We start from the raw sequence: 27,755 nt of genomic DNA on the forward strand, positions 1-27,755 counted from the left end.
TAGGGCGCATCGTTGGACAAGGCCGGCTCGGGAGGCCGCTCGTATCCTGCCTCCCTGGAGCGCCCGGGGTCCGCCGCTTTGGGAGGACGGGCTAGAAACCGAGGAGGCAGCAGGCGACTTGGCCGGGGGTGGCCCAGGCGAGAGGGCAACCCTGACTCCTTTTTCTCTTCGCGGCCTTCTCAGCCCCCTCCCCTTTATTTTAGCTCTCAAAGTTAGGGAAGGCTCGGGGAGGGGGTGGGAGGAGCAAAGTCTGCAAAAGAGGTGATGGTGAAGGTAGCATTTGAATTTTCCAAGAAAAGGAAACCTGGAACCCGCAGACTAGAGGCGGGGGCTGAGACGGCTCGAGTTAATTCACTTCGGCGCTGCCTGGATGTCCGGAAAAGCCAGTTAGGCAACGAAACGAATTGCCTAGAAGTAGGTTTAACGGACTTAAACCTACTTGAATTTCACTGGATTTCTGTCTCCTGTGCCGCTGTTGACCTTCCCAACCCTCCTTTTCCACATTTCCTGGCGGAGGCAACTTCCGTTCTCCTTTTTCCTAAGGCTGCTCAGTGGATTTTAAGATTTAGATCCACAGTGTAAAAGGTAATGGAAAGGAACTTAAAAAAATCCAGGTAAGTAAAGGAAAGCAAGTGCAGTCACCAGGATGCAGAGAAACAGTATTTCGAAAGGCGTTTGCTCAGGCCCAGCTATGAACAGCCTGGGTTGTACAGAGCTGATCCTTTCCTCAAGGAATTGGAAGTCCTTTCCTCAAGGAAGTGGCAGTGTTGGTTGTGTGCTGTGACACCTGCGTGAGTGATAACATGATGGACTGTTAACAAAGTGGCCCCGATCCATGGTGCTATTTCAGGACATAATAGAGTGTAAATAGATACTAGCTCCTCAGCTTCTCACAAGAGCGTTTTTACTGAAAGTGGGAAAGTGCACTTCCTATTGCTGCGCTCATCTTCTGCCTTGGGTCCCATGTTTCAGGTGAGAGAACATCTCTTAAACTAAATTACCAGACATCTGCTTAATGGGGCTGTGATCGGTCACCTCTCTGATCTTCAGGATTATCACAGCTAGTTGTCCCTCCATTCTGCTAAAAATTCCTCTTGAAGCCACACTCTGGGTGTGTGGAAAGGATAATTTTCCCAGAAAATAAGGGGAATCTATATATAAATCATAATACCTTCCTGTTCCCTTTAGCTAAGCCAATCCCCAGGTGCCACACTGATGGGGGAAATGGAAGGAGAATTGTCAGATCCCAGATGTGAAGTGAAAGTTAGTGGCAGTATTTTTCTTTGTATTCTCTGGTTTGATTCCCAGCTCTCTGCTGTGGGGTTTGTTATCCAGTGTTACGAGCTGATTGTGGCCGTGAATCTTTGGGGATTCATGATATTTTTATGATAACGTGTTCTAGGTAAAGCACAGTATTAATGAATCTTAAAAGTCTGTATGAAAGCTGTACACATCAAAAGGATTCCAGTTCGGTGACTTCTGTTAATGACTGTGGGATGTTAAACAAGTTGGAGTATTTTTTTTTTCTCCTTTTTTTTTTTACATAGGTGCACCTCAGTAAATCAGCATTCGTATTCAGTACTGCAGATATTATTAATCTATAAATATGGTTTTTAGAATTAGTAAGGACAACCTTAGTTTCCAGTCCACATCTGGAGCATAAATGTTGCAAAAGATGAAGTAATTCTTCTTTCATTTGAGTTTTATTAGAGGGAGCTTTAAAAATAGTAATGATCATCTACTTTAGAATTTTTTTAAATGTTTCAGAGTTCCTAACCCACTCTGCCCTATTCTGTAATTGGTTTCTTTATCTTTGTTTTTAGAGGAGGAAAGTACTATGTTAAATCTCAACATATAAAAATCTTATTTCCATTTGTTATTGCCTAAATTGTGGTTGTATATTCTGTCTCTGGATTAGTGAGCTTGTAAACCAGAGTAAATATGACAGGATAATCATGGAATAAAATCACCCATGTTTAATAAGTTCTAGAATGGTTTAATTAAAAGCTAGTTTTCTTTAGTAATTCTTTGGCTGTTTCCTTGCTAGTGATAAAAACTTGTGTAAGTGTGTTTTGAAATACCAGTTTATAGTGCACACATATCCATTGCTAGTTATTATGTTATTTTTAAATTGTATTCCTACAATTCATAGATTGAACTTTCTGTTTTTTCCATTATTTTTCTAGATCTGTTGTTAGATTCTGCTTTAAAAAAGTACTTAGGAGACAACTTTGAAGTGATTCCAGATTTTCTGCTATGAATAATTTACTTTTTATCTTTTATGTATTAATGCACATTTTCATGTTGTGATCGTATTACATAGCCAACTCTCCCTACTTAACCTAGAAGTGACCGATACAGTTTATGTATCCTTTCAAAAGTGCTTTATGCATGTAAAACAATCAACACCCCATCCCCAACTTTTAACTCTGTTTTCTTTTATAACTGTTGGAATCACATGATACATACTGTTAAACATCCTGGTCTTCTTAATGTGGAAGAGCATCGTCTCTGTCTTTCTGTAGCAGCACACAGAGATTGGCTTCTCACTTTCTCTTAGCCCCTTAGTGAATCTGTTGTAATATAGTTTGGTTAAGCACCACCCCCTGGTGTTAGACACTTAGTTTTTCTAGTCTTTTGTTGTTACAGGTATTTATCTACAACCTTAAATGCTACCTTTTATCTTCACTGAATTGTATTTCCCCATATTAGTGAATTCTAATGTCTAGTTATATAAACATTGGTCTCCATTTTAGTAAATTGCTACATTGTTTTCTGATTATCAGCATGTTTATTAGAAATCATTTGGATAAGTTCAAAAAGTTTAACAAAGAACCTCAATTACCTGTAATCTTACCATCTAAAGGTAACTACTGTTAAAATTTTTTCCCATCCTTTTTTTTTTTCCTGTGACTAACATTGCCCCTTAGCCATGTTTCACAAAGATTTTGAGTAATTTAACATATTTAAGTATATTACAGTATGGCCAAAAGTTATCATAGGATGTTAGCTTTACAACTTATCCAACAGCTGAGGAACTGTTAAATAAATTAGGGCCTAACTGCAAATTGGAATGCTATGCATTCAGTGAAAACTATGTTTCAAAACACTGTGGGTTCATAGATGTGCCTTCATGTATGTGTATGTGCATATACATTCAAGTGCCCAGGAAAATGGAAAGCTAAAAAGCCAGGATATTAAAAGGATAATTGGTGGATGGCAACATTTTTATTCTTTTATTTTCCCAACATATTCACAGTGACTGAAATATTTATATATTTTTTAAAAATATAGTTATAAAAATTATTTTTTAAAGTGGACTACTAGTATAAGATTTTAAAATTTGGTGAGAAGCTTCCTTTTAAAAATACCGTTATAGGAAATTTCCTGGCAGACTCCATAAGCCGCGTGGTAAGCCCAAAAGAAAAAGAAAAGAAAAATAACATTATATTTTGGATTTCCATATGGATTGGGTCTGATTCTGTGTTCACCATGCATACCACTTTTATTCCCATTCTCTAATCCTAACATAAAGCAGGAGAAATGTTAGCCAGGACTTCTCAGCCTTGTTAGAAGTTACTACAGTTGAAGTAACTGTATTTAATAGAGAATTCTTGCCTAGATTTTCTGTTATCAAGTGAAACCGTCAAGGCCATTTTCAGAATTTTTGGAGTTGCCTTATGGGTGCCCCTTGTAAGATGTTTCTAAATTAAAATATTCAAATTAATTCTACTCTGCACTTCATACTCTTTGAAATGGGGGATATCTGATGACATTCTGGAGCCGATGTTCACAACAGTATGGGGACATGGAAAATGTCATGTTCACTATTCCTTATAATTTCCTCCGAGAGAGATTTTGAGATGATGGAAGTTTTGAAGGAAAGGCCATTGAGATGAATTGCGGCTCCAGTGTAATAACAGGCCTCTATCTTCTGAGCCATTTGCTGGATACTAGGCAGTATTAGGTATTCTCCTTAGAGGATAAAGGGACAGTAAGTGAAATTATTTCTATAGAAAACAATACCAAGACCGTATCTACTGTTATATAGATGTGCTCTTTCTTAATGGTACCTAAGTAATCTACATTACATCCTGCAAGATTTCAACTTCATTCTTATTTTGAGAAAATGAAATCCCATTATTTCATAGTCATAATTTTTTTTATTCTAACACGGTATTTAACTTTTTTAACTCATACCCCCATTTGAAAAACATAAAAATCTCACTATTAGCCCCTTCTCTTTTCACTCACTCTAAAAACAATGGGTGCAAAAAGAAAACAGTGGGTTATTTGATATTTTCCAAATATGATCTTATAATGAAAAAAGTTTTATAAGCACCATTTAAAGATTTTAACCTGCTCCCAAAATTGACCTCTGCTAGTAAAAGGCTATGAATTGTTTCATAAACATATTTTGCTTTCAAATGTAGAATCAGAATACTTCATTTATTACGAATGTTTTACTTGACTTTTATATTTTTTCCTATCTCCTTTCGAAGAGTTGGGTTGCTTTTCTGGGTGCCTGATGTCCTCTGCCGGCATTCAGGAGTTGTTTTGTGGAATTTACTCTACATTTAAATGCTCTTTTGATGAATTTGTGGGGGAGAAAGTGTTCTCCCCGTCCTACTCCTCTGTCATCTTGGCTCCTCCCTGAATGTTTTACTTAAGCTTTGGTGACGCTAGTGGTAAGGAACCTGACATAAGAGATGCTTGTTCGATCCCTGGGTCAGGAAGATCCTCTGAAGAAGGAAATGGCAGCCCACTCCAGTATTCCTGCCTGGGAAATTCCATGGCCAGAGGAGCCTGGCGGGCTGCAGTTTATGGGGCCACAGAGAGTCAGACACAACTGAGTGACTGAGCACAGGCACACAGGAGTGTTTTGTTCATTATAAGAAATACAGTGTAGGTGAACCTTAGGACACTTTTAGGAGTTGTCAGTATCATTGAACATAAACTTTTTCCAATATTAAAAAGCCTCAAACACATTAATACCATCATGTTGTTTGTATACCCTTATATATTTTTTATGATGAAGAGTATTCTTACATATGGACTTAAGGATCCTCGTTTGGAGAGACCTGTTCTTGGTGGGTGATTATGGTTTCTGGCTCTGGACATTAAGTAGTAAAGTACACAGAACTGGCTTTAGTGGCTTTCTGGGTCAAATATTGACAGGGCTTTTAAATAATTACCGTGAAGTTTTCATAAGAATTGAACTTAGAAAAACCACTAACATCAGTATATTCATTTTGTTGGCTTTACTATTCTACCAAAATTATATTGCTTGATAACACTAGCTTGATAACACTAGTAAAATATCAGGTAACAATCTAAGTAGAAAATATCCATAAAGATTTGACATGTGCTTTAGAATCTGACTGTAGCTTGCCTTGCGAGCTGTAGATTATCAAGTAAGATCATTTTTTTCTACACAATGTATGCAAAGCTAAAGGAGTTACTTTGGGAGACTGTACTTCCTTTTGACATTGCATATAAATTTACTACAGCATGAAGAGAATGGTGCTGGGGTTCTTTGGGTTTTGCTTGTGTTTGTTTTTTTTAAGCACTAGTGAGAAGGCATTTAAGCACATTTTCGGCAACAAGGAACCTTGTGGACATGGATGGATACATTGAGAAACTATCCTAACCGACCATTGAAACCACCCTCACGAATCACTAGATTCGGGTGTCATTCCACCAATTCATTGTTTTTCCTTGGACAAATCGTTGAACTTCTTTGAGCTTTGTTCTTTTTATCTGAAAAGTGGGGAGAGTAGGAATGCCTCCTCCAGTAGTAATGCCTTTTTTAAAAAACTAAAAACCACATCAAATAGTGTATATGAAAATACTTTGGAAAAACATTGAGCACATTGTTTATTAAAACTGTGCCGTCCACCACCTCATTGGTTAATTTGAAGATTAAATGGCATATTCCATGTAAAGCACTTAACATAGGGTCTGGAATGTGATTAAAACTCAATAAATGTTAGCTGGTGCCTTTATGAGCATTTACAGTATTTTGTCACCCATTGAGAACCACTACTGTAGTGACAATACTGTTAAACTTGTAAACATTTTAAATAGTATTTCCACTTAGTCACTCAGCAGCTACTTTTGTCCCTGTACCTAACCATGTACTTTAATGCTGTTCTAAGTTTTGGATCAGATCTGACCCATTCTTTTATAAATGTGCTTAATTTTTGAAGACCCTCGTTCTGGAGGAAATTTTATATCTGTATGTTAAAAGACAGATGAGTGCCAGTGTTCTTTTCATTGCTTTGCCATTTTTGTTACTGAAAACGTGAACTAAAATGACTAAAAGTCTATATGATTTAAAACGATCTTGTTGAGTTTGATCTACACTATAGAATCAGTAGATAGCTTAGCAAGAGATTTCTTTCTTGCTGAGTCATTAGATCTTAAAAACTATCTAGTCAGCCTCCTCACTGTACAGCTAAAGAAAAGGAACAGGAGAGATTATTGCCTGAGGTCACAAAGCAAGTTTTCTTTCCCTAAGAGACAAGTACCTGAGTTGGTATTTGAAGAGTATAAAAGGAGGTGGCATGTTGTCAGAGTTTTAGTTTCTTTTGGAGCAGACTGATTTCTTTTAATATCGTTTTTCTAACCTACAGATCTATTCTAGAAAGCTATTATATAGTGATGGGTTTTTACTTCATTTAGTTATCTGAATTTTATTTCCAATTGCTCTATATGTTACAAGTTATAGGGTCAGAATCAGGAGAGCAATATCTTGAGTTATTTTGGTAGAGCATGTGAGAAGAAATATTTTAACAGGTGAGCCTTGAACTCTTCTAGTCTGTTTCAAAATTATTTACCACACAATTGTGAGTGCATGCATGGGTGCTCAGTCACTTGAGTCGTGTCTGACTCCTTGCAACCCCATGGACTGCAGCCCACCAGGCTCCTTTGGCCGTGGAATTCTCCAGGCAAGAATACTGGAGTGGGGGTTGCCATGCCCTCTTCCAGGGGATCTTCCTGATGCAGGGATCGAACCCACATCTCCTGTATACCAGCCAGAAGCTTGGATATCTTTGCATATAAGCTTATAAAACAGCTCGTCTGGTGATATCCTGGGTTCAGAAAGTAGTGTGTGGTTTCCTTTCCTTGCTTTAAGGTATTAGTTCTGATCCTTTAGATGGAAGTGCAAAGTAAAGAGATGAATACCTCACTGGAAATCAACCCAGTATGGAACGATTAGGTCTGTACACAAAGAAGTCAGTCACAAAGATCACATGTTGAATGATTTTATATGAGATGTCCGAAATAGGCAAATCCATAGAAACAAGAACTAGGATAGTGGTTACCAGGGTCTGGGGCGATGAGGAGCGGCTGTTTAATGGGTACAGACTCTTCCTGGGGTGACCCTTACTAAGGCATGAGTTTTGGGTACTTCTCTATTTTGACATTTGTCAGTTCTGTCATGATTCACTAAATAGATCTCAGAATCCACTGAAACTGCCTGTAGTGATTGAGTGAATCCACATTAGGGATTATTTATGTATAGTTGGTGATTCAGAATCCAGCTTCCAATCACTGGTGCTAATTTATTTTTATGTAGTAGAGATGGCTGCCCCTTCACTATGCAGTTTCTGTCATAAACTCCCGTTTTGCTCTTGGAAGAGTATAAAATGTGTAGCAAATGCCATGTTGCTTATTGTAGCTGTTTTTTCTAGAGTGCTTATGGAGAAGTGTTTCTTTTTATGTTGTTAAAAAGAATGAGTGTTAGAGCAAGTTACTTTGTGGCCTTTACATTGGGCTCAGTCCTTTTAGACTTAATTGCTGGCTTTCAAACTGTGTCCCTTGTAGGTGAGGTGTTAGGTGTGTGTGCTTAAGATTGTGATTTCATTTCTACTTTTTGGATAGAAGGACCATATCTTAAGACTTTTTATACGTAAGTGTACTGCTTGATGAATTTTTCAGAAACAACACACTCATGTAACCAGCATTCTTTCCCTTTCTGGTCACACCCTTCAGTTCAGTTCAGTTCAGTTGCTCAGTCGCGTCCTACTCTTTGCGACCCCATGGACTACAGCACACCAGGCCTCCCTGTCCATCACCAACTCCCGGAGTTTACTCAAAGTCACGTCCATTGAGTCGGTGGTGCCATCCAACCATCTCATCCTCTGTTGTCCCCTTCTCCTCCTGCCCCCAATCCCTCCCAGCATCAGGGTCTTTTCAAATTAGTCAGTTCTTTGCATTAGGTGGCCAAAGTATTGAAGTTTCAGCTTCAACATCAGTCCTTCCAATGAATGTTCAGGACTGATTTCCTTTAGGATGGACTGGTTGGATCTCCTTGCAGTCCAAGGGACTCTCAAGAGTCTTCTCCAGCACCACAGTTCAAAAGCATCAATTCTTCGGCGCTCAGCTTTCCTTATAGTCCAACTCTCACATCCATACATGACTACTGGAAAAACCATAGCCTTGAGTCGTTGGACCTTTGTTGGCAAAGTAATGTCTCTGCTTTTTAATATGCTGTCTGGGTTGGCCGTAACTTTTCTTCCAAGGAGCAAGCGTCTTTTAATTTCATGGCTGCGGTCACCATCTGCAGTGATTTTGAGCCCCAGAAAATGAAATCTGACACTGTTTCCACATTCTCCCCACCTGTTTGCCATGAAGTGATAGGACCAGATGCTGTGATCTTCGTTTTTTGAATGTTGAGTTTTAAGCCAGCTTTTTTACTCTCCTCTTTCACCTTCACAAAGAGATGAGAGTTCCCTCTTCACTTTCTACCATTAAAGTGGTATCATCTGCATATCTGAAGTTGTTATTTCTCCTGGCTGTCTTGATTCCAGGTTGTGATTAATCTGGCCGGGCATTTTGCATGATGTACTTTGCATGTAAGTTAAATAAGCAGGGTGACAATATACAGCCTTGATGTACTCCTTTCCCAATTTTGAACCAGTCCATTGTTCTTTTGTTTAGTATCTGCTAAAACCTTTTCTCCATTTCTTTAAGTTGTCTGTCTTTTTTAAACAGATTTATTGAGCTTATAATTTACATACCTTTAAAATCATGTTTTAAACTTTACAGTACAGTGGTTGTTTAGTATATTCACAGAGTTGTGCAACCATCATTAGTATCTTCATTCAGGACCTTTTTATCACCCCAGAAAGAAACTCCATACCCATTAGCAGCTGCTCTCTGTTCCCCCTGCTCCCATCCCCTGGTCACTAGTAATCTCCTTTCTGTGGATTGGCCTATTCTGGACATTTCTTATAAATGGAATTACATATTATATGATCTTTGTGACTAGCTTCTTTCACTTAGCACAGTGTTTTCAAGGTTCACTCATGTCTTAGCATGTGTTAATACTTAATTTCTTTTTATTGCCAAATCATATTCCGTTCTGTAAGTACCACATTTAGTTTATTCATTCATCAGTTGAAGGACATTTGGCTTATTGTCACTTTCTGGCTATTATGAATAGCACAGATATGAAATTTGTGTGCAGGTTTTTACACAGACATGTTTATTTCTCCTGGTTATATACGTAGAAATGAAAATGCTAGGTCACGCGATAAGTCTGTATTTAACATTTTGAGGATCTGCAAAACTGTTTTCCACAGAGGCTGCACCATTTTACATTTCTACCATCAGTGTGTGAGGATTCTAGTTTCTCTACATCCTTACCAATCCTTGTTACTGTCTTTTTACTTTAGCAGTTTTTGTGAACGTGATGTGGTGTCTTATTGTGGTTTCACTCTTCCTTTTTGATTTGTAGTAGTTTGGGATTTGTTCTAAATGCAATTCCTTTGTTGAATACGTAGCATATCTTTTCACTCTCTTAATTGTGTCTTTGATGAGCAGAAGTTCATAGTTTCAGTAAAGTTTGTCAAGTTTAAAAAAAAATTATGGTTAGCTTTTTGTGTTCGGTTTAAGAAGTCTTCATACTTGATGATCCAAAAGATGTTCTCTTGTTTTTCTCTAAAAGCTTCTTTGTTTTACCTTTTATGTTTAGATCTGCTATCCATACGGATTTGAGTTTTGAGAGACAACATTAAGAAAATGATTTGTCTCCTCTTAGCTAACTAATGTTCTGTGTCTTTTCCTCTTTTTATTTTTTTTTTTAAGGAGTGAGAGAGTTAGTACATAGCCAGAAAAATAATGCAGTGTCCAGGAATTAATAGCTTAAAAAAATTTGCCCTCAGGTGGTAGTTTGTGGAGATAGGAAGTTGAACTTAAGATTTGTATGACTCTTATCATATGTCAGAGACTTCACTAGGCATTTCATGAAGTTAAACTCACTCAATCTCTACATTATTCTTCCAAAGTAGATGTTGTTCTCTCTTCCTTGCAAATGAGGAAATTGAGACCCAGGATGGTAAACTTTTCCCAGCTCAAAAAGCTATTAAGTAGGCAAACCATGACTCAAAATCAAGAGGGTTTTTGTTCTAAAACTCTTTTATCTTTTCACTGTACATTTTTTCAAAGTCATGTAAAATCTTAATTATTAAACTTTCAGATTTAATTTATCCATCTTAAACTTGCATGATATTTGGCCCATGATATTTAGCCCATGGAGCCAGGTATATGTATTTTTTCTTTTCTTTTTTCTTTTGTAATTAAGATGGTTCAGGAAGCTGGCGATGAATCAACAGTCAAGAGATCTCTCACAGGGGACAAGGTAGTGGAGTGATAATCTAATGCTTGAGAGATTAGATGCCTGAAAGAGTCTCATCAGTGGATAATATTGCCAGAGAAACTTGCCTGTGTGGATGTTTAATTTGCGGTGTTGTAGAGTTTATTTTCCATGCTATAAAATGTAGGAAGTTCTGCTTTAAACAGGGTCAAAGAGAGCATTTTCTAGGGCTCCCTCTGCTGGCTTCCTAGCCATAGTTAAGTAAAATACCTCATTGCCAGAGTTGTACTGGTACTAAAATGTAAATAAATTTAGGAAAGAAATTAATTTCAAGGTCCATTAGAAACAGATTGATGTTCGTCGTAGATGAAAATGAAAACTAGAGAAAGGATTATCTTGGTTTATTTATGTTAGAATCCAAATTTAGCTATTGAATCTTTTGAATTCTGGGGAAGAATAATCCTAATGGTATTGGAGACTTTCTGTTTCAAACAGATAGTGGTAAAACTTGATACTTAGAGGGTGGCATGATAAGAATCAGTGTGTGGGATCACCTTTCTAGGCTGATGACATTACAAAGGTATTGGTAAAGGTAAACTGTTGGCAGCCTCAGCGGAGAAGTCTGAAATTGATCAACGGACTATTTGGTTTCTTTAAAAAAAAAAAAAAAGTGGTAATTTGGAAACACTCTGAATCAGAGAATTATTTGATTAGATGTGGACCCTATTACATGAGAAATTCCTCTCTGAGGGGGCTTCTAGGGTCTACAGTAGCTATCTTCTTTTCACACCTCAGGCATTTCACACCTAAATGATAGGAACCTAACACAGGCATTTTACACCTAGAGGATCGTGACCTTTTGCCAGCTAGCTGTGACTCAACCTCTCGGTTCTTATAGCAGCTCTAGGCAGCCACCCTTTCCCTTTTTGAGTTGCCATTTAAGGAGAAATCTGTGTGCCATTTTGGGTTCTAGACATTTTGCTTGATAAAATATGGAATATAAAATAAGCCCCATTTAAGAAAAGGGTATAAAGAAAATTAGCAGGTATGTACTGATTATTAGAACCAATACCTTTAAATAATAAATCTTTTTGATATTTAACTTGTTTAATTTACAAAAATGGTTTTAGTCCCACATTTGCAGGAAATTTTACTTAAAGCAAGATCAGTTTTAGTAAGTTAAACATTGAGCCATTTTTATAACTATTCCTTACTATGACAAATGAAGAAAATCTAGTTTTTACTTCTTTGGAGGCAATAATAGTATAATTTGGCTTTAAATGAATAAAAGGTAGTATTAATTCAAAAATAATGAATGTATCATCAGTTCAAGATTAAGTCTCATTTGTGAAGTCTGGTATTAGAAGAACATATTCTGGGAACAACTTGGGTTCTGTTTTGAAAGTATTCATATGATTTGTTACTGTGAATAGCTGCCGATTTGTGTGTGGATGGATGTGAATCTTTTATTTGCATTAGCCTCAGAATTGATTATTAAAACTGGGCTATTACAGAGGATCAGCCTACAAATATCAATGCAAACTCTCTTCATGGGATAGTTTTGACAGTATTTAGTAACATCAAGCAGAATAAAAATTCTTAAAACATTTTGAAAATATTTTAGAGGAAATGCAAAATTGTTTCTATTAAGTTTTTGCTCTTTTGTCATATCACTGCCATTACTAGCTCCTGATATTTGTGTTATTGCGGATTTAGGAAGTTTAATAGTTTATTTTAATGCATTTCAAATTTGAGATGCTAAACATTTGAGTTGTTGAGAAGCTAGGTAAATCTTAATCTTCCAAGTAAAATCCTCTGTAAGTCTAGCTCCATTCTTTCTTTCCATCCTTCTTACTGGACTAATGGTTAATAAGATAAACTTTTGAATTTCATCCCTACCATTTCCCTACTTTGAGACTATGCTGCTGCTGCTGCTGCTAAGTTGCTTCAGTCATGTCCGACCCTGTGCGACCCCATAGACGGCAGCCCACCAGGCTCCCCTGTCCCTGGGATTCTCCAGGCAAGAACACTGGAGTGGGGTGCCATTTCCTTCTCCAATGCATGAAAGTGAAAAGGGAAAGTGAAGTCGCTTAGTCGTGTCCGACTCTTTGCGACCGCATGGACTGCAACCTACCAGGCTCCTCCGTCCATAGGCAAGTCCTAAAATGATTTCTTCACCTGTAAAATAAAAGAATTGCAAAAACCCATTGTTTTAACACTTTATTTGGGTCATGGAGACACCCTTTAAGAATCTGATGAAAGCCTGAAAACTGCTGATTCGCACAGAATGTTGCACATAGTTCATTTCTGTCCCCTCCCACCTTGTTGTCTCCAGCTAGCTACAGTATCCTCATTTTTCATTCTTCTTTTGGGTTTTTACTCATATTGTTCTTTCAGCTTTCAGGTGTTTTTTCTCATCCCCCTTATCCTTCCTTAGTTCTACCCTCCTTTTAAAGCACAATTCAAATGTCATTTTTTTCCCTAGGAAACTTCTTCACTCAGATTTAATCTCTCCCTTAGAACTTTGTGCGTGTGACTCTCAACCTGTTGGCTTTCGTATTACAGTTATTAGAGGTCCGTGTGTCCTCTGTCTCCCCTTCTTCGTGCCTGTTACTCAGCAGATAAATGTTTTCCTAACAGTAGCTGTGTTCCTACATTAGTTTTGTAACCAAATGGTACCTTGCTAGTAGTAGTCATGCGATAAATAGAATAAATTAATTTGAATTTGCCACTTGGTTGTGATGATTAACTGTCTGCTATGTCATGTGCTAAATGCTGGGAGCATTGTCTCCTCCCACCCCCTAAAAAGTGGAAAGTATATGAAATAGAACCAGAGGGAAAACCTCATACATGAGATGAGTTTAAAGAATGAGTAGAATTTAGGGAGCTGCAGAGACATTATCTGGAAGATAAGAGAAATGAGAAAACTACTGAGTACCTATATTTTCTCTTAAATGAGATTAATCTGTTTTAACTGAAGTGATAGATATTAAACTTTAGCTTTTAATTCATAATTAAGCTTTGCATTTTTCATTTTTGTTTTCACAGGTACAAGAAAATTCCCCAGGACATAGAGCTGGACTGGAGCCATTCTTTGATTTTATTGTTTCTATTAATGGTTCAAGATTAGTAAGTTCAGCTTTTTGTAGTTTCACCTATGATATTTTGTCATCTTTTGAAAATAGAGTTTTTCAGATTATCTGAGATGGATATTTATTTATTCATTAGTTATAAACAGTACATAGAGTATGATATCAATAAAATAACCATGTGTTAGTAAAGGTGAGAATGTCAAATATATTGATAGAATACTACACCTCACACTCCAGTGATTAGTTTAGGGGGAGGAAGAAAGACACTGGAGACTTCTATTTATTTATTTTTTAAGCAGAAAGATGTGATTTTGTTGCTTTTTCAAAAATGTCAGACTTTTGTAGGTTATTGACAAATGATTTAGTAAAGACTCATTCTCAAATAACTTGCCAATTTTCTTGTCACTCAGTCCCCTCATATAGAAATAGTGTTATAAAACTAGACAGAGATGTGTTCCAAAAGTGCAGACTTAAAACCAGTTTTAAAAGTTGCTTTAGTTTACATGTAGGAAAGTCCAATAGGAAGGAAACTGTATTATAATTTCAGTAGATTCTTATGACAGTAGATTCTATTTGGTTGGTTTTTCACAACAGTCTAAGTTTTTGTTCATTACTTACTGACATCTCTTACACAATGGCCTTTATTCATTTACATAGTGAAATATTTAACATACTATTTCCTACCAGTTTGTACTAAGTGTATATGTGAGGAGTAAAGTCCAAAATTAAACTTTAACTCCAGCAATGTTTTAGATTTTAAAATCAGTCACTCCAACTCTGTTAGTAATATGTCTTCTTGTGGAGTATTTAGAGTTTTTTATCGTTGAAGCCCTGGATCATTTCAAATAATGCTGGGCTGCAAATTCCATAATTCTATTAGAAAAAAGTCAGAAGCTGTTGCTAATGTTACTGAGCACAAGTTTGTGGGCCTGACACACAGTGAGGCCAAACAACACCGAAATGTTAAGAGTGTACAGCAAAGAAAGGTTTATTCCAGGACCAAGCAAGGAAAACTGGTGGTTCCTGCTCAGAAAAACCCAGACTCCCTGAAGGGTTTCAGCAAAGCATTTTTGAAGTCAAGGTGAGGGAGGGGTATCCCAGGGTTGTGGTCAACTCATGCACAGTTCCCTGATTGGTTGGTGGTTGCAGGTCTGTGGCTACCTGCTTATAATCTTCAAGTCGTTGTTTCTTGCTTTTGGTGGTAGTTTTTAGCATCTGAAAAACTTAGGAAATATGCATGAGATCCTATAATCTGGGTACTTGAGAGAGGAGCTACAGCAGAGGATATGGAGGAAGGCCTGTCCAGAGGCCCTGTAGAGTCCTACTCGGTTACACTAACATAAGTTCCTAATTTCTTGACATTCTTTTACTTTGAGGAATATTTGAGTGTTAATGAAACCTCTACTTATTGAATATTTTATTTACATTAGTTATTATTTCTCCAATAGGGCCATTGTATGCTTAAGCTAATTAGCATTAGATTTTTATTTATTAAGAAAAATTTCTGTGTTTACAGAATAAAGACAATGATACTCTTAAAGATCTACTGAAAGCAAATGTTGAAAAACCTGTGAAGATGCTTATCTACAGTAGTAAAACACTGGAGCTGCGAGAGACCTCAGTTACACCAAGTAACATGTGGGGTGGCCAGGGCTTGTTGGGAGTCAGCATTCGTTTCTGCAGCTTTGATGGGGCAAATGAAAACGTTTGGCATGTGTTGGTATGTATCAACTGTGAGCTGTTAGCAGTTTAAGAAACAGTGTAGAAAGGTGTTTTAATAGTGGTTGTTTCCAATTTGGGAGACTGTAGGGCTATTATTATTATTAGGCTACTTTTAGTTTCTGAAAATCAAAATTGCTTTTAAAATATGTCTTAATAAAAAAGAAAAACAGCTTGAGAAAGAAAAGCAAATATAATGCCTAAAATTTTTTTCTAATGATTTATCCATTAGAAGAAGTTAAATTAAAGCAAATAGCTGCAGAAATATTTTAAATATTTATAAAAATATTGTTGGGTTTTTTTATGTTTGGGAGATTTAAATAGGTGTATCCTATAGCTTCTGATCTGACATTGTCTCTAATAAGACAAATACAGAGTTTAAATTACTCTAATGAAGGACTGAACTATACAGTTTGGAAGATTATTTTATATACAGTAATTTAATGGGGAAGTTTCACTAGTGGCTCAGCAATAAAGAACCCTCCTGCCAATGCTGGGGACATGGGTTCGGTCCCTGGGTCAGGGAGATCCCCTGGAAGAGGAAATGGCAACCCACTCCAGTATTCATGCCTAGCAAATCTCATGGACAAAGGAGCCTGTCCGGCTACAGTCCATGGGGTCATAAAAGAGTTGAACAAGATCTAGTGACTAAACAATAACAACAGTTTTTATTCCACTTCATCCTAGGAAGTGGAATCAAATTCTCCTGCAGCACTGGCTGGTCTTAGACCTCACAGTGATTATATCATTGGAGCAGATACAGTCATGAATGAGGTAATTAATTTGTTTATTAATACTAAAAATAATTTAACATTTTCTCATTAATGTATAAATTCAAGTATATTTGCATACTTTACATTCAGAGTTGAAATTTAGGTCTTTGCTAATCAAGATAGCTTATGCTCCAGGGTGTTAAACAGAAATATGGAAGATGTCTCTTGTACCTCAAGATTAAATTAAATCCTCATTTTGATTATTGATTTCATTTTCTCTTTTTCTAAGGTAGCAAAATTGGCTTAGCTCTATTAGTTGGATCCTTTTCCTTGTCTGTTAGCTAATGGAAATATGTATTACTCAATTACAAATGACAGGAAAAAAAGGTGCCCAGATAACCAGCTCTTAATAATAGGAAGAAAGCAGAATATGTTGAATTTGGGTGTGGAAAACTTTTACTCAATTACTGACTAGGTCTTACAGAACTGAACATGAGGCCTTGCGTTGTATAGGTAGGCATTAATAATACTGATTTAAGAAATGCTTTTTATGCCTAGGGGCGGGGCCCAGGATCTGGTTTTTGTGTGTGTTTTGTTGTTGTTTTTTTTTTTTTTTTTACTCTTGGGTGCACAGTGGAATCCCCTGGGTCCCACCCCGAGGTTCTGTTCCGGGGTATGGCCTGGGCGTCAGCAGTTTTAAAATTCCCCAGATAATTCTAATTTGCCGACTTTGTGGAGTGTCCTCTGAGCCCACATTGCAGGGATGAACGTTTGAGTCTGTTGTTTGAGTTTGAGTTTGTTGTTGTTCTTTTAAGTGTGTGTGTGTTTGTTTTAAATATTAACTAGGTTTGATATCTACTATTTGAGACCTACTTATTCAAAAATTCAGGAACAAAAACATTTTTCTTCTGTAATGCTTTTGCAGTCTGAAGATCTGTTCAGCCTTATTGAAACACATGAAGCAAAACCATTGAAACTTTATGTGTATAATACAGACACTGATAACTGTCGAGAAGTGATTATTACACCAAATTCTGCATGGGGTGGAGAAGGCAGGTAAGGTCACTTTTTTTAGACTAAGTTACAACTGCTTAAATTTACCAGTCAGATATGTTGTAAGCATTGTTTTTAGTTTGAAATAAGTTACTGGTTTATAGTAAAACTTCTCGAGAAAAGGAAAGAGCCAACCTAGAATGTTGGATCCAATAATTCATTTTTTTAAAGCACAATTTAGTGAGCATGGTACACAAACTCTAGTCCTTTTTTTTTTTTAACTCATAAGCACAGAATAGGAAAGACTAGAGATCTCTTCAAGAAAATTAGAGATGCCAAGGGGACATTTCATGCAAAGATGGGCTCCATAAAGGACAGAAATGGTATGGACCTAACAGAAGAAGAAGATATTAAGAAGAGGTGGCAATAATACATAGAAGAACTGTACAAAAAAGATCTCACAACCCAGATAATCATGATGGTGTGATCACTCACCTAGAGCCAGACATATTAGAATGTGAAGTCAAGTGGGCCTTAGAAAGCATCACTATGAACAAAGCTAGTGGAGGTGATGGAATCCAGTTGAGCTATTTCAAATCCTGAAAGATGATGCTGTGAAAGTACTACATTCAGCATGTGAGCAAATTTGGAAAACTCAACAGTGGCCACAGGACTGGAAAAGGTCAGTGTTCACTCCAATCCCAAAGAAAGGCAATGCCAGAGAATGCTCAAACTACCGTACAATTGCACTCATCTCATACACTAGTAAAGTAATGCTCAAAATTCTCCAAGCCAGGCTTCAGCAGTACATGAACCGTGAACTTCCAGATGCTCAAGCTGGTTTTAGAAAAGGCAGAGGAACCAGAGATCAAATTGCCAACATCCACTGGATCATGGAAAAAGCAACAGAATTCCAGAAAAAGATCTATTTCTGCTTTATTGACTATGCCAAAGCCTTTGACTATGTGGATCACAATAAACTGTGGAAAATTCTGAAAGAGATGGGAATACCAGACCACCTGACCTGCCTCTTGAGAAACCTATATGCAGGTCAGGAAGCAACAGTTAGAACTGGACATGGAACAACAGACTGGTTCCAAATAGGAAAAGGAGTACGTCAAGGCTGTGTATTGTCACCCTGCTTATTTACCTTATATGCAGAGTACATCATGAGAAACACTGGGCTGGAAGAAGCACAAGCTGGAATCCAGATTGCCGGGAGAAATATCAATAACCTCAGATATGCAGATGACACCACCCTTATGGAAGAAAGTGACAAATAACTAAAGAGCCTCTTGATGAAAGTGAAAGCGGAGAGTGAAAAAGTTGGCTTAAAGCTCAACATTCAGAAAACGAAGATCATGGCATCTAATCCCATCATTTCATGGGAAATAGATGGGGAAACGGTGGAAACAGTGTCAGATTTTATTTTTTTGGACTCCAAAATCACTGCAGATGGTGATTGCAGCCATGAAATTAAAAGATGCTTACTCCTTGAAAGGAAAGTTATGACCAACCTAGATAGCATCTTCAAAAGCAGAGACATTATTTTGCCAACAAAGGTCCATCTAGTCAAGGCTATGGTTTTCCCAGTGGACATGTATGGATGTGAGAGTTGGACTGTGAAGAAAGCTGAGCGCCGAAGAATTGATGCTTTTGAACTGTGTTGTTAGAGAAGACTCTTGAGAGTCCCTTGGACTGCAAGGCGATCCAACCAGTCCATCCTAAAGGAGATCAGTCCTGGGTGTTCTTCCAAAGGAATGATGCTAAAGCTGAAACTCCAGTACTTTGGCCACCTCATGTGAAGAGCTGACTCATTGGAAAAGACTGGGAGGGATTGGGGGCAGGAGGAGAAGGGGACGACAGAGGATGAGATGGCTGGATGGCATCACCGACTCGATGGACATGAGTTTAAGTAAACTCCAGGAGTTGGTGATGGACAGGGAGGCCTGGTGTGCTGCAATTCATGGGGTCGCAAAGAGTCGGACACGACTGAGCAACTGAACTGAACTGAAGCACAAACCAACTTTTTCATTTTGTTATTTTAGTAAAATAGTTTTCAGTTTTATTTTCCCAGGTCTCTCCTCAGCAGTGGGACAATACAGTGTAACTTTCTCTAGCTGCTGGGAAAATTTCTTAGCACTTGGAGGAAACTGTTGGCTTTCAGAAATGAACAGACCAATTTCCACTAAAATGTAGACAAAATTGAAACAGCAAAAAGCAGTTTAGAAGAGGGTCAAGCCAAACAGAAAAGCAAATTTTATAAAATCAGTTTTCTGGGACTTTTCTTCAAGTCAGTTTCCTAATTTCAAAAAGTCAAAGCACAGCATTCCTACTTAATATTATATCTGTAGGTCTTGTATTGTTTAAATTGTACAAATTTTTCATTATTTCGAAAGTTCTAAGAACCTTTTTAAATTTGAGGAGTTGTTGAGCATAAGCTAGATTTATAAGAAAGGCTAGGATTTGGCAACTTCTTCCAGTGTTTTGTAAAAGTTGTAGTACTTGCCAGGTAAAGGATGACCTTAGTTGATGCAGACAGAGAAGGCCTCCATTTGCTCACAGTACCCTAACCCACAAACCTGAGATTCTCCAGCTGAATGTATTCTGCCACCAGAATGCTGACTTACTGCAATTTAAGAAAATGGAACAGAGAATCTGGCCTGTCTGGGGCCCATACTTGATCAAGTTACGGTGTTCCAATGTCCAGGTTTGTCAGAAAGGTGATCTTCTCAAGGTATTCCAAATTGATTTCATTCTAGAGGGACTGTATCATATAAACTAAATTTGCAAATAAACTTCTGTATTTATAAATGGTGGATTTTCAGTTTATGATAGAAAAATGCCTCCTCTCCAGTTAGAATTCTTAGATCCCATTACTACCTCCACCTTGCTTGGTGTGCATGAAATCGTGTCCTAAGCAAGAGATTGTAGATGAAGTTCAACAACAAAAAACATTACTAGTTTGTTTATTTTTAGTTATGCTGACTAAATACTGCTACATGCTTGTTCTTGGCACCCTTCTTTTCTAGACTAGCAGTTTCTCTTTTTCTGTGGAAGACATTTCTCCTTTTGACATGGTTTTGTGCCGTTGATCAGCTTTAGGACAGGCCCATATACACTTCCTTCCTCAGTCTGCCACCATTTGGTATATGTGTGTCTCTGGTTTTCATTCCTTCCTCAGAGGCTGACCATGTTGCATTCACTACAGCACAGAATTTTTCTTAGCTTCATTCTTCGGCTGTCTTTAAATTTTTGGAGGGCCTCCCTCTTGCCTCAAGTGCCTTCTCTACCACCACTTAGTTCTTTTGATTGATAAGTAAATTTTAAATGCATTTTAAATGTTTTTAAATGCATCTACCTCTGAAAGGCTTTTATTGATCGGTATATTTCATCTTTCTTTCTTCGAAATCAGTCTGAGATCCAGTTGAGTAAAAATTGCAGCTTGATGGTATAAGGGAGACAAAGTGAGGAAACAAGTAGTTTTGTAATGTGAAGCACTGTTATGGAATCAGATTCAGATAAGAAACTGCTTTCTCTCTCAGCTTTTGGTGGTGGTGGTAGTAGCCATGGAAATAATAGATGTCTTAATGGGATAGGCACAGAGGTATCTGTACATGTCCTACTCAGAACAAGTACTTGGGAAAGTATAAGCAACTGTGATGGAAACATAAGTTGAAACCTAGTTGTGAAAAGTCTTAAATAGGGCCTTAGAAAGGAAGAACTAATTGGCAGTTTCATCTGTATTCTAGTGAAGGGATATAGCCATTTGTTTTTTATGTCACTCCTAAGGTTTGCGGTCCTGAGCAAGATGGGTAGATTGGCCTGGCTCTGGTCATGAGACACGCCTAATTTGGGGCAGGACAGGCGCTGATTGACGACGGTCCCACCAGCATTGCACAGTGACTGGGGAGGAGTTCTCCAAAGGGAAAAGGGAAGCAAGAATTGGGGGAATCAGTGGATTGGAAAGAAGCACTGTGATTGTATCTAGTTAGAAAAATGTCACTGGCAGCCTTAGGGTGCTGAATTAGAAGAAATCTGGATTCATTTGGATTGATGTGTGTTGGTTCTAAAGTAGACCTATGGGATGTGTGAATGTCATTAGCATGCACGAGTGTTTGGAGCTCTTGAATAGAAAGACTATGTCATTCATTCAGCAAATAATCAGTAAGTGTCTGCCATGTTCCAGGAACCGTTAAGACAGTAAACATAACAAGGTCTCTGCCCCTTTAACATTTTACTGGGGGAGACAGAAAATAAATATACAGTGTGCTGGATAGAGATAAACACTTGAAGGGAAATAAAGGAGAGTAAAGTTAGTTTCTGTGGTAGAGGGAAGCGTGCTTTTCATAAAGGGTGGTCAGATGAGACCTCTGATAAGAGATAGTATTTAGAAGAATGGAGATGTGTTTTTTTGTTTCAAAACCTTAAAGAAACATAAGCTGTGATTGATAACAATAACTTCAAAGAAAAAATTATTTTCTCAGCCTAGGATGTGGCATTGGATATGGTTATTTGCATCGTATACCTACACGCCCATTTGAAGAAGGAAAGAAAATTTCTCTTCCAGGACAGATGACCGGTACACCGATTACTCCTCTTAAAGATGGGTTTACAGAGGTAAGGTAACTTTACTGCCTGGTTATGTCATAACTTTCCACCGAGATGAGTTGATGTGTGTGGTGATAGCACTTACTGAAACTGGGCAGATGAGTTAAATACTGACGTGTAGGATTTGAAGTTCTTGTAGGATACCTAGATGGGTATCCTCTGATTCTAGATTTCAGGAAAGAGGGCAGGGCTAGAGATACAGATTTGGGAATCATCAACATAGAGAGGGTAATTTACCCAATGGACATTGATTCAAAAAAAAAAAAACAAACAACGGACTGGGCTTGGGTGGGTTAGAGGAACAAGGCTGGAATCCTGATTGTTCCTAGTATTTAAATGGACAGGCAGAGACAGGAGATTTAGCAAAGGATGGTCAGGAGACGCCCAAAGGGAGAAAGCAGAGCGTCAGGAAAGCGGGCTCAGGCAGCTGTGTGAGGAACTGCGGAGAAGTCGGGTGAGGGGAGGAGTGAACAAACATGTCCTGGGCTGGGGCAGGGATGCAGATGCCGACCTGCTGGTGAGAGAGGGTGACTGCTGCGGGATACAGTGATGACAGGTGGTGCTTACGATTTCAAGAGACCTGATTGAGAACGCAAGGAGAGCTAGGGGGATGGGAGCAATTACATGATCAACGTAAGGCTATTTAAGGAGTACGAGAGGTATTTGTACAGGCTTAGGGGCTTTTAAAATGTTTCCTGTGCAGGCCTTACAGGACAGTTAACTCTTGCCTGCATGACTAAATAAAAACCAAACAATCAGAAAGAAGATGCTGTGGTTGTAAAGAAAGGGCTGCTGTCATTTTATGGTTTATGGTTGGGCCATCCCTAATTCTAGAGGAAGTGAAAAGGAGCCGTGGGAATGTGTAACCTCTCCTCACCCCACCCCTTGGCTCACGGCCAGAGCCAGTGTCGTTACATATTCAGACTCCTACCATCATACATGCCGCCCCAGTCAGTGCTCTCTGCCCCGTAAAGCTCGACAGGCAGTCAGGAAACCAAATGGTGAAATGGCAGCTGGGGAGAAGGACCGTAATACAGGTCGTGTTGAAAAGTGCTGGAGGACACTGGAGCTGGAGGAAGACGGAGGATTCAGGGGTGAAATCTGAAAATCACCCATCCACCCGTTTGTAGAGTCCATATAGATTCATTCATACCCCTACCCCATGCTCCCGAAGGTAGAGATCTAGTTCCCACATTCATTCATTGATGAGAAAAGATAAGGGGGACTCATGACGTTAGACATCATACGAAATTTCTAAGGAATCATTCATGGTATTAAGACTTCAGCTGACTTCTTCCATGAACAATGAAAATTTAAAATCTGGCTGAGAAATCAGAGAAGAAGAAAAAAGTGGTGTTTTAAGGGTTGAGTGTAATCATTTTGGCTAGGAAGGAGAAGAAAGAATCTCCTGGTGTTGAAGTGGCTAAAACAGTGTGTGTGACGGGCTAGATGCTATGTGTTAAGAGACCAGAAGTGACAGGATGGGGAGATGTCTACAGCGTGACATCCTCGGCGCCTTTCAAAATTACGAAGGAGTATCTGAAAGCCAAAGTGCCAGGTGAAAACTTTTGACGGTTTGTACATGATCAAAAAAGTATCAGTAGGACCAGTGAGAGCCAATATGTATATTTTAAGTAAACTTGAGTAATTTTCCTTTTTTCTTTCTATTTTTTGGAAGGTCCAGCTGTCCTCAGTTAATCCCCCGTCTTTGTCACCACCAGGAACTACAGAAATTGAACAGAGTCTGTCTGGACTTTCTATTAGTTCAACTCCACCAGCTGTCAGTAATGTTCTCAGTACAGGTATGCAGAAAATAAGATTTCTGTTTTCAGTCTGCTTTGTTTTACATGATATTCTTTTCTGCCTCCAGCTGTAGAATTTTAAAAATTAATTCCAGTGGGCTTTGAAAACTGTAACCATGCTGTGCATTGACAGGCCCTGTCTGAAAGCTGGTGGGTACTAAATTATCACATGCGTTTAAACCTCTTCTCAGCCAGTTTTAGACCTTGGACTTCTCCGTGTTCTACCTTTAAATTCTGTTTAATTGCTCTATTTACTCAGCAGACGATTGCATATCCCCTAACTAGTGTACCCTGGGGATACAAAAGTGAGCAGTTTACCATTCCCTTCCTAGGGGCTCAGTCTTGCTTAGGGGACATGTTCCTGTCTCTTCTTTTTCTGTACTCCTTGTTCTACCTGCTATACTCCATTTTTGCATGTTTTAGGTTTTTTTCAACAACTTTATTGAGATGTAATTCACATAGCATGTAGTTTACCCATTTCAAACTGTACAATTTAGTGGGGTTTTGAATATATTTGCAGAGTTTTGCAACCATCACCTTAGCTTAGAACATTTCACTGCCCCAAGGGAAATCCTGTACGCAGTCACTCGTTTCCCCCAGTCCCCCAAGGCCTAGGCACTTGCTAATCTACTTTCTCCTTCTAGTCTAAATAGTTCATAAAATTTGTGTGGTCGTCTGTGACCTTTCTCTGTGGCTTCTTTTACCTTGAATAGTGTTCTGTTTTCCAAGTTCATTGATGTCACAGCATATGTTAATACTTTATCTTTTTATGTTTAAATAATGTTCCATTGCATGGGTATGCCACATTTTGTTGATGGACATTTGGGTGGTTTCTGCTTTTTGGCTATTATTGAATAATGCAGCTATGAACATTTGTGTACAAGTTTTTGCATAGACATATGTTTTCATTTTTCTTGATTATATACCCAGAAATTAGAATTGCTTGGTCACATGATACAGTTCTTAACTTGGTACGTTGACATAGTTTATTTTTCCCTTTCCTTTTTTTAAATATCTTCATCATACCAAGAGTATATTGTATACTCAATCAGTGTTGAATAAGTGGATAAAACACTGCCATGGTTTCATTTTATTTTATAGTATCCGTTTATTCTTGAGCTCTTTTGTTTAATATTTGTCTCCAGATCTGCTCATATTCCACTCTGTTCTGGAATGGACGTAAAACCACCCATCAAGATGCAGTTAAAGTCAACAATGGTCCCTAGAGCTTGTCCCCTCGGTTGAAATCCCAAATCTTTTCAGAGTCTTTGTTTTCCAAGATAAGTTTGAAATTTTTATTTTTTATAAAAAATTAAAAAGTTGAAACATACTCAAAAATAGATGAATGTTAATAAATACAGATATTCATTTGTGTAAAGAGAAGTACAACAGACCCCCACCACCCACCTTCACCAATTATCAGTATGATGACATTCATCCCTACCCCCTACTCTTTGCTGAATTTTTTCCCAGCTTTATCAAGGTATAATTTGTGTACTATAAAATTTACTTACTGAAAGTATAGAACTCAATGATTTTTAGTAAATTTATGGAGTTGTGCAGGTATCACCACAGTCTAGTTTTAGAATATTTCCTAAATGAAATTAAATATTAATGTCATCAGTATCATGTCATAGATATATCTGGAAGAGATTTTAAAGTTTATTTCATCAAGTAATGTTTGAGTCCTTTTTGTGAGATTGAGTTTTTTCACTTATATCCCATCAGATATAAGAAATGGTCCTTTAGTTTATTCTTGAATAGACTTCCCAAGGCGGCAACCAAGTCTGTGTCTGATGGCTCTCACCTGGCTTTACAGTGAGGTTCCAGTGCGCATGAGAGCGCTTCTGGCTTCAGGAGATAGCTGATGTGTCTTCAAGTTGCAGTTTCTATTTTAAATCTGCCCTCATACATGACAGTTACACTTGTGTTGTCTTATAAGCACATGTACTGAGATTCCTGGTCTTATTACATTGTAGAGAAATGGGTTATTGAATAGTAAAAGAGGTATCAATAAATCAGAAATTCGTAAAGGAGATTGAAAGAAATCAGCATTTTCACTTTGAGTAAGTAAATTTAGCATTGTGACATGAGAAACCACTTTTTGTTAGGTATTTATTTTTCAATCTTTGCTTTGATTATATTGCTGAAAAGTAGCCCAAACAGTAACTGTAGAAACATAAAAGTATGTGTTTTTTAAAAAAAACTTCACTGTGGATTTGAAAAATTTGGATTTTCAGAAAATGAATATATCATTTTGAAATGGCATTAATCGATATGACCTCCTCACACTTCCTGTCTCCCTTTCTTTTTCTGCACTTCATCAGAATGTAAATTTACTGGGGGTAGTGATTTTTTTATTTTCTTTATTCTGTAAGTTCCTTGGTGCCTAGAACAATGTCTTGACATATAACAGGTGCCCACCCTGCCCCCAAACTTGAAAGACTTAAACATACCAACCAACCGTCCAACACCTTTGAGAATCAAATAAAACAAAGAACTCCCTTCGGATTTTTCATGCCTCCAGTTTCCGCAGAAAAGTAAATATGTGACTAACTAAATTTATAAAACTGTCTGAAAATAGTTGCTTCATACTTTTAGGCACAGTTCATTCTGGCTTTAAGCAGATCTCTGTAAGACAAAATCAAAATCCATGTGCAGTATTACTGTTGTTTGGATATCAGTGAAACTTCGCACTTGAGTAGCTGGTAAGCGTTAATAGATAGCCTTTATTAGGTGGTATCCTAAGAGGTACTTGAATATAAAGAACATAAACTCCTCAAGCTAACATCAGTAGAAATGGAAATGTACTAGGCTTCAAAGGCATGTCACAGAACCAAGGCCAGAAGGAAACGGAGGTTCAGGAAGGTCATTCTCCCCATCTCTGGAGCTCCACATGCTCTTGTCTCTTTCAGGCTATCTACATCATTCTCTCTCACAGACCAGCATTCACTGTTTCACGGGGCATATAGGGTTACATGACCTTTTAGGTCAGGAGCCCAGTAAAGATTGACTGGAATCTTTGTATCTCATTTCCAAAATTCCAAAAGTTTTCCAATCCAGCCCTTCTCAGGGGTGAAACTCATACCTGGTGTTACTTAGCTGGGGTGGGCTCTGTAAAGAGCCCCCCGCCCCCTTGGCCCATGCTCTACTAACAGCCCTTGCAAAGAGCAGAGGGCAGAACAGGTGGATGAGCTGTGGAGTGACACAGCTAGAGACCAGCTGACTAAATGAAGTCTCACTGAGGGAAGACCTGACCGTGGTGGGAGGGAAGGGACTGAAGACTGTCCACGATGGTCTGCTCGTTCTTTATCAACTGAAATGTTTCAAAGGCTGTGCTTTTATTTTAGGTGTACCAACGGTACCATTATTGCCACCACAAGTAAACCAGTCCCTCACATCTATGCCGCCAATGAACCCAACTACTACATTACCAGGTAAGCCGCAGGAGACATACATGTAACATAATAATAGCTTTACTGGTATTTTACATCTTAGAAACAATGAAAAAAATTTATCCCTATGTGGTGACTTTTTACTTGTTTCATTCTCATTTTATCTCTACTGTAAGTTCATGATAAGTGAGAGCAATTGGCAATGAGCTGCAGTCACCAGCTAGTCAGCTGCTGAGCCCTGGGCTCCTTAAACCTAGCCCACCATCCTCTTTGCGTCCAAGCAGCCTGAGGCCAGAATAAGGAGTGTGTAGATGTTCCATTCATCAGCACTTCCTTACTTAGGGCATTCTGGTCAGTGCTTAATGAATAGGACATTGTATCTTAGAGACGAGCACTCCTTGCTTGGGTCCTCAGTAACTCTAATGTTAGGTGAGATTTTTGTTTATTTCGCTTATTGTTCCCAGTGAAGACCAAGTCCTTTTATCTCTCAGGTAGGGATCAGATATTATTTCAGTAATCAAGTATAGTTGGCTTCTGATAGCCTTTAATTGTATGGCTAAAGATGCTGTTACACAGACATACTAAGCCATTAACCAAATGTGAGCACACACAGAATGATAAAGCAAGTGTGATAAAATGTTAATATTTGAGAAATTTGAGTGACAAACATACATAGGGATTCTCTATTAGCAACTCTGAGTCCGAAATTAAAAAGGGAAAAGGGGTCTGCGTGAGGCGGGAATGCTAGCCCGGAGGCCGCTAAGCCCCCGGCCCCTCCAGGTCATCGCCATCAGTTGGGGGTCCGCGGGGTCTGCGGTCACCCTCGG

General features: G+C 38.3%; 1 protein-coding gene across 1 annotated transcript in view; it reads left to right on the forward strand.

Annotated features, from left to right (window-relative positions):
* GORASP2 (golgi reassembly stacking protein 2, 55kDa) overlaps nucleotides 1-27,755 on the forward strand; it is a 38,078-nt gene that overhangs the window by 336 nt on the left and 9,987 nt on the right. The window contains exons 2-8 of the mRNA XM_010843802.1: nucleotides 13,652-13,732; nucleotides 15,212-15,415; nucleotides 16,102-16,188; nucleotides 17,053-17,183; nucleotides 21,608-21,740; nucleotides 23,410-23,533; nucleotides 26,884-26,970. Of these exons, the coding sequence (XP_010842104.1) occupies nucleotides 13,652-13,732; nucleotides 15,212-15,415; nucleotides 16,102-16,188; nucleotides 17,053-17,183; nucleotides 21,608-21,740; nucleotides 23,410-23,533; nucleotides 26,884-26,970 (847 nt within the window). The remainder of the gene's footprint in view (nucleotides 1-13,651; nucleotides 13,733-15,211; nucleotides 15,416-16,101; nucleotides 16,189-17,052; nucleotides 17,184-21,607; nucleotides 21,741-23,409; nucleotides 23,534-26,883; nucleotides 26,971-27,755) is intronic.

Source organism: Bison bison, unplaced genomic scaffold (genome assembly GCF_000754665.1).
Source record: "Bison bison bison isolate TAMUID 2011002044 unplaced genomic scaffold, Bison_UMD1.0 scf7180017864190, whole genome shotgun sequence".
Classification (NCBI taxonomy): Eukaryota; Metazoa; Chordata; class Mammalia; order Artiodactyla; family Bovidae; genus Bison; species Bison bison.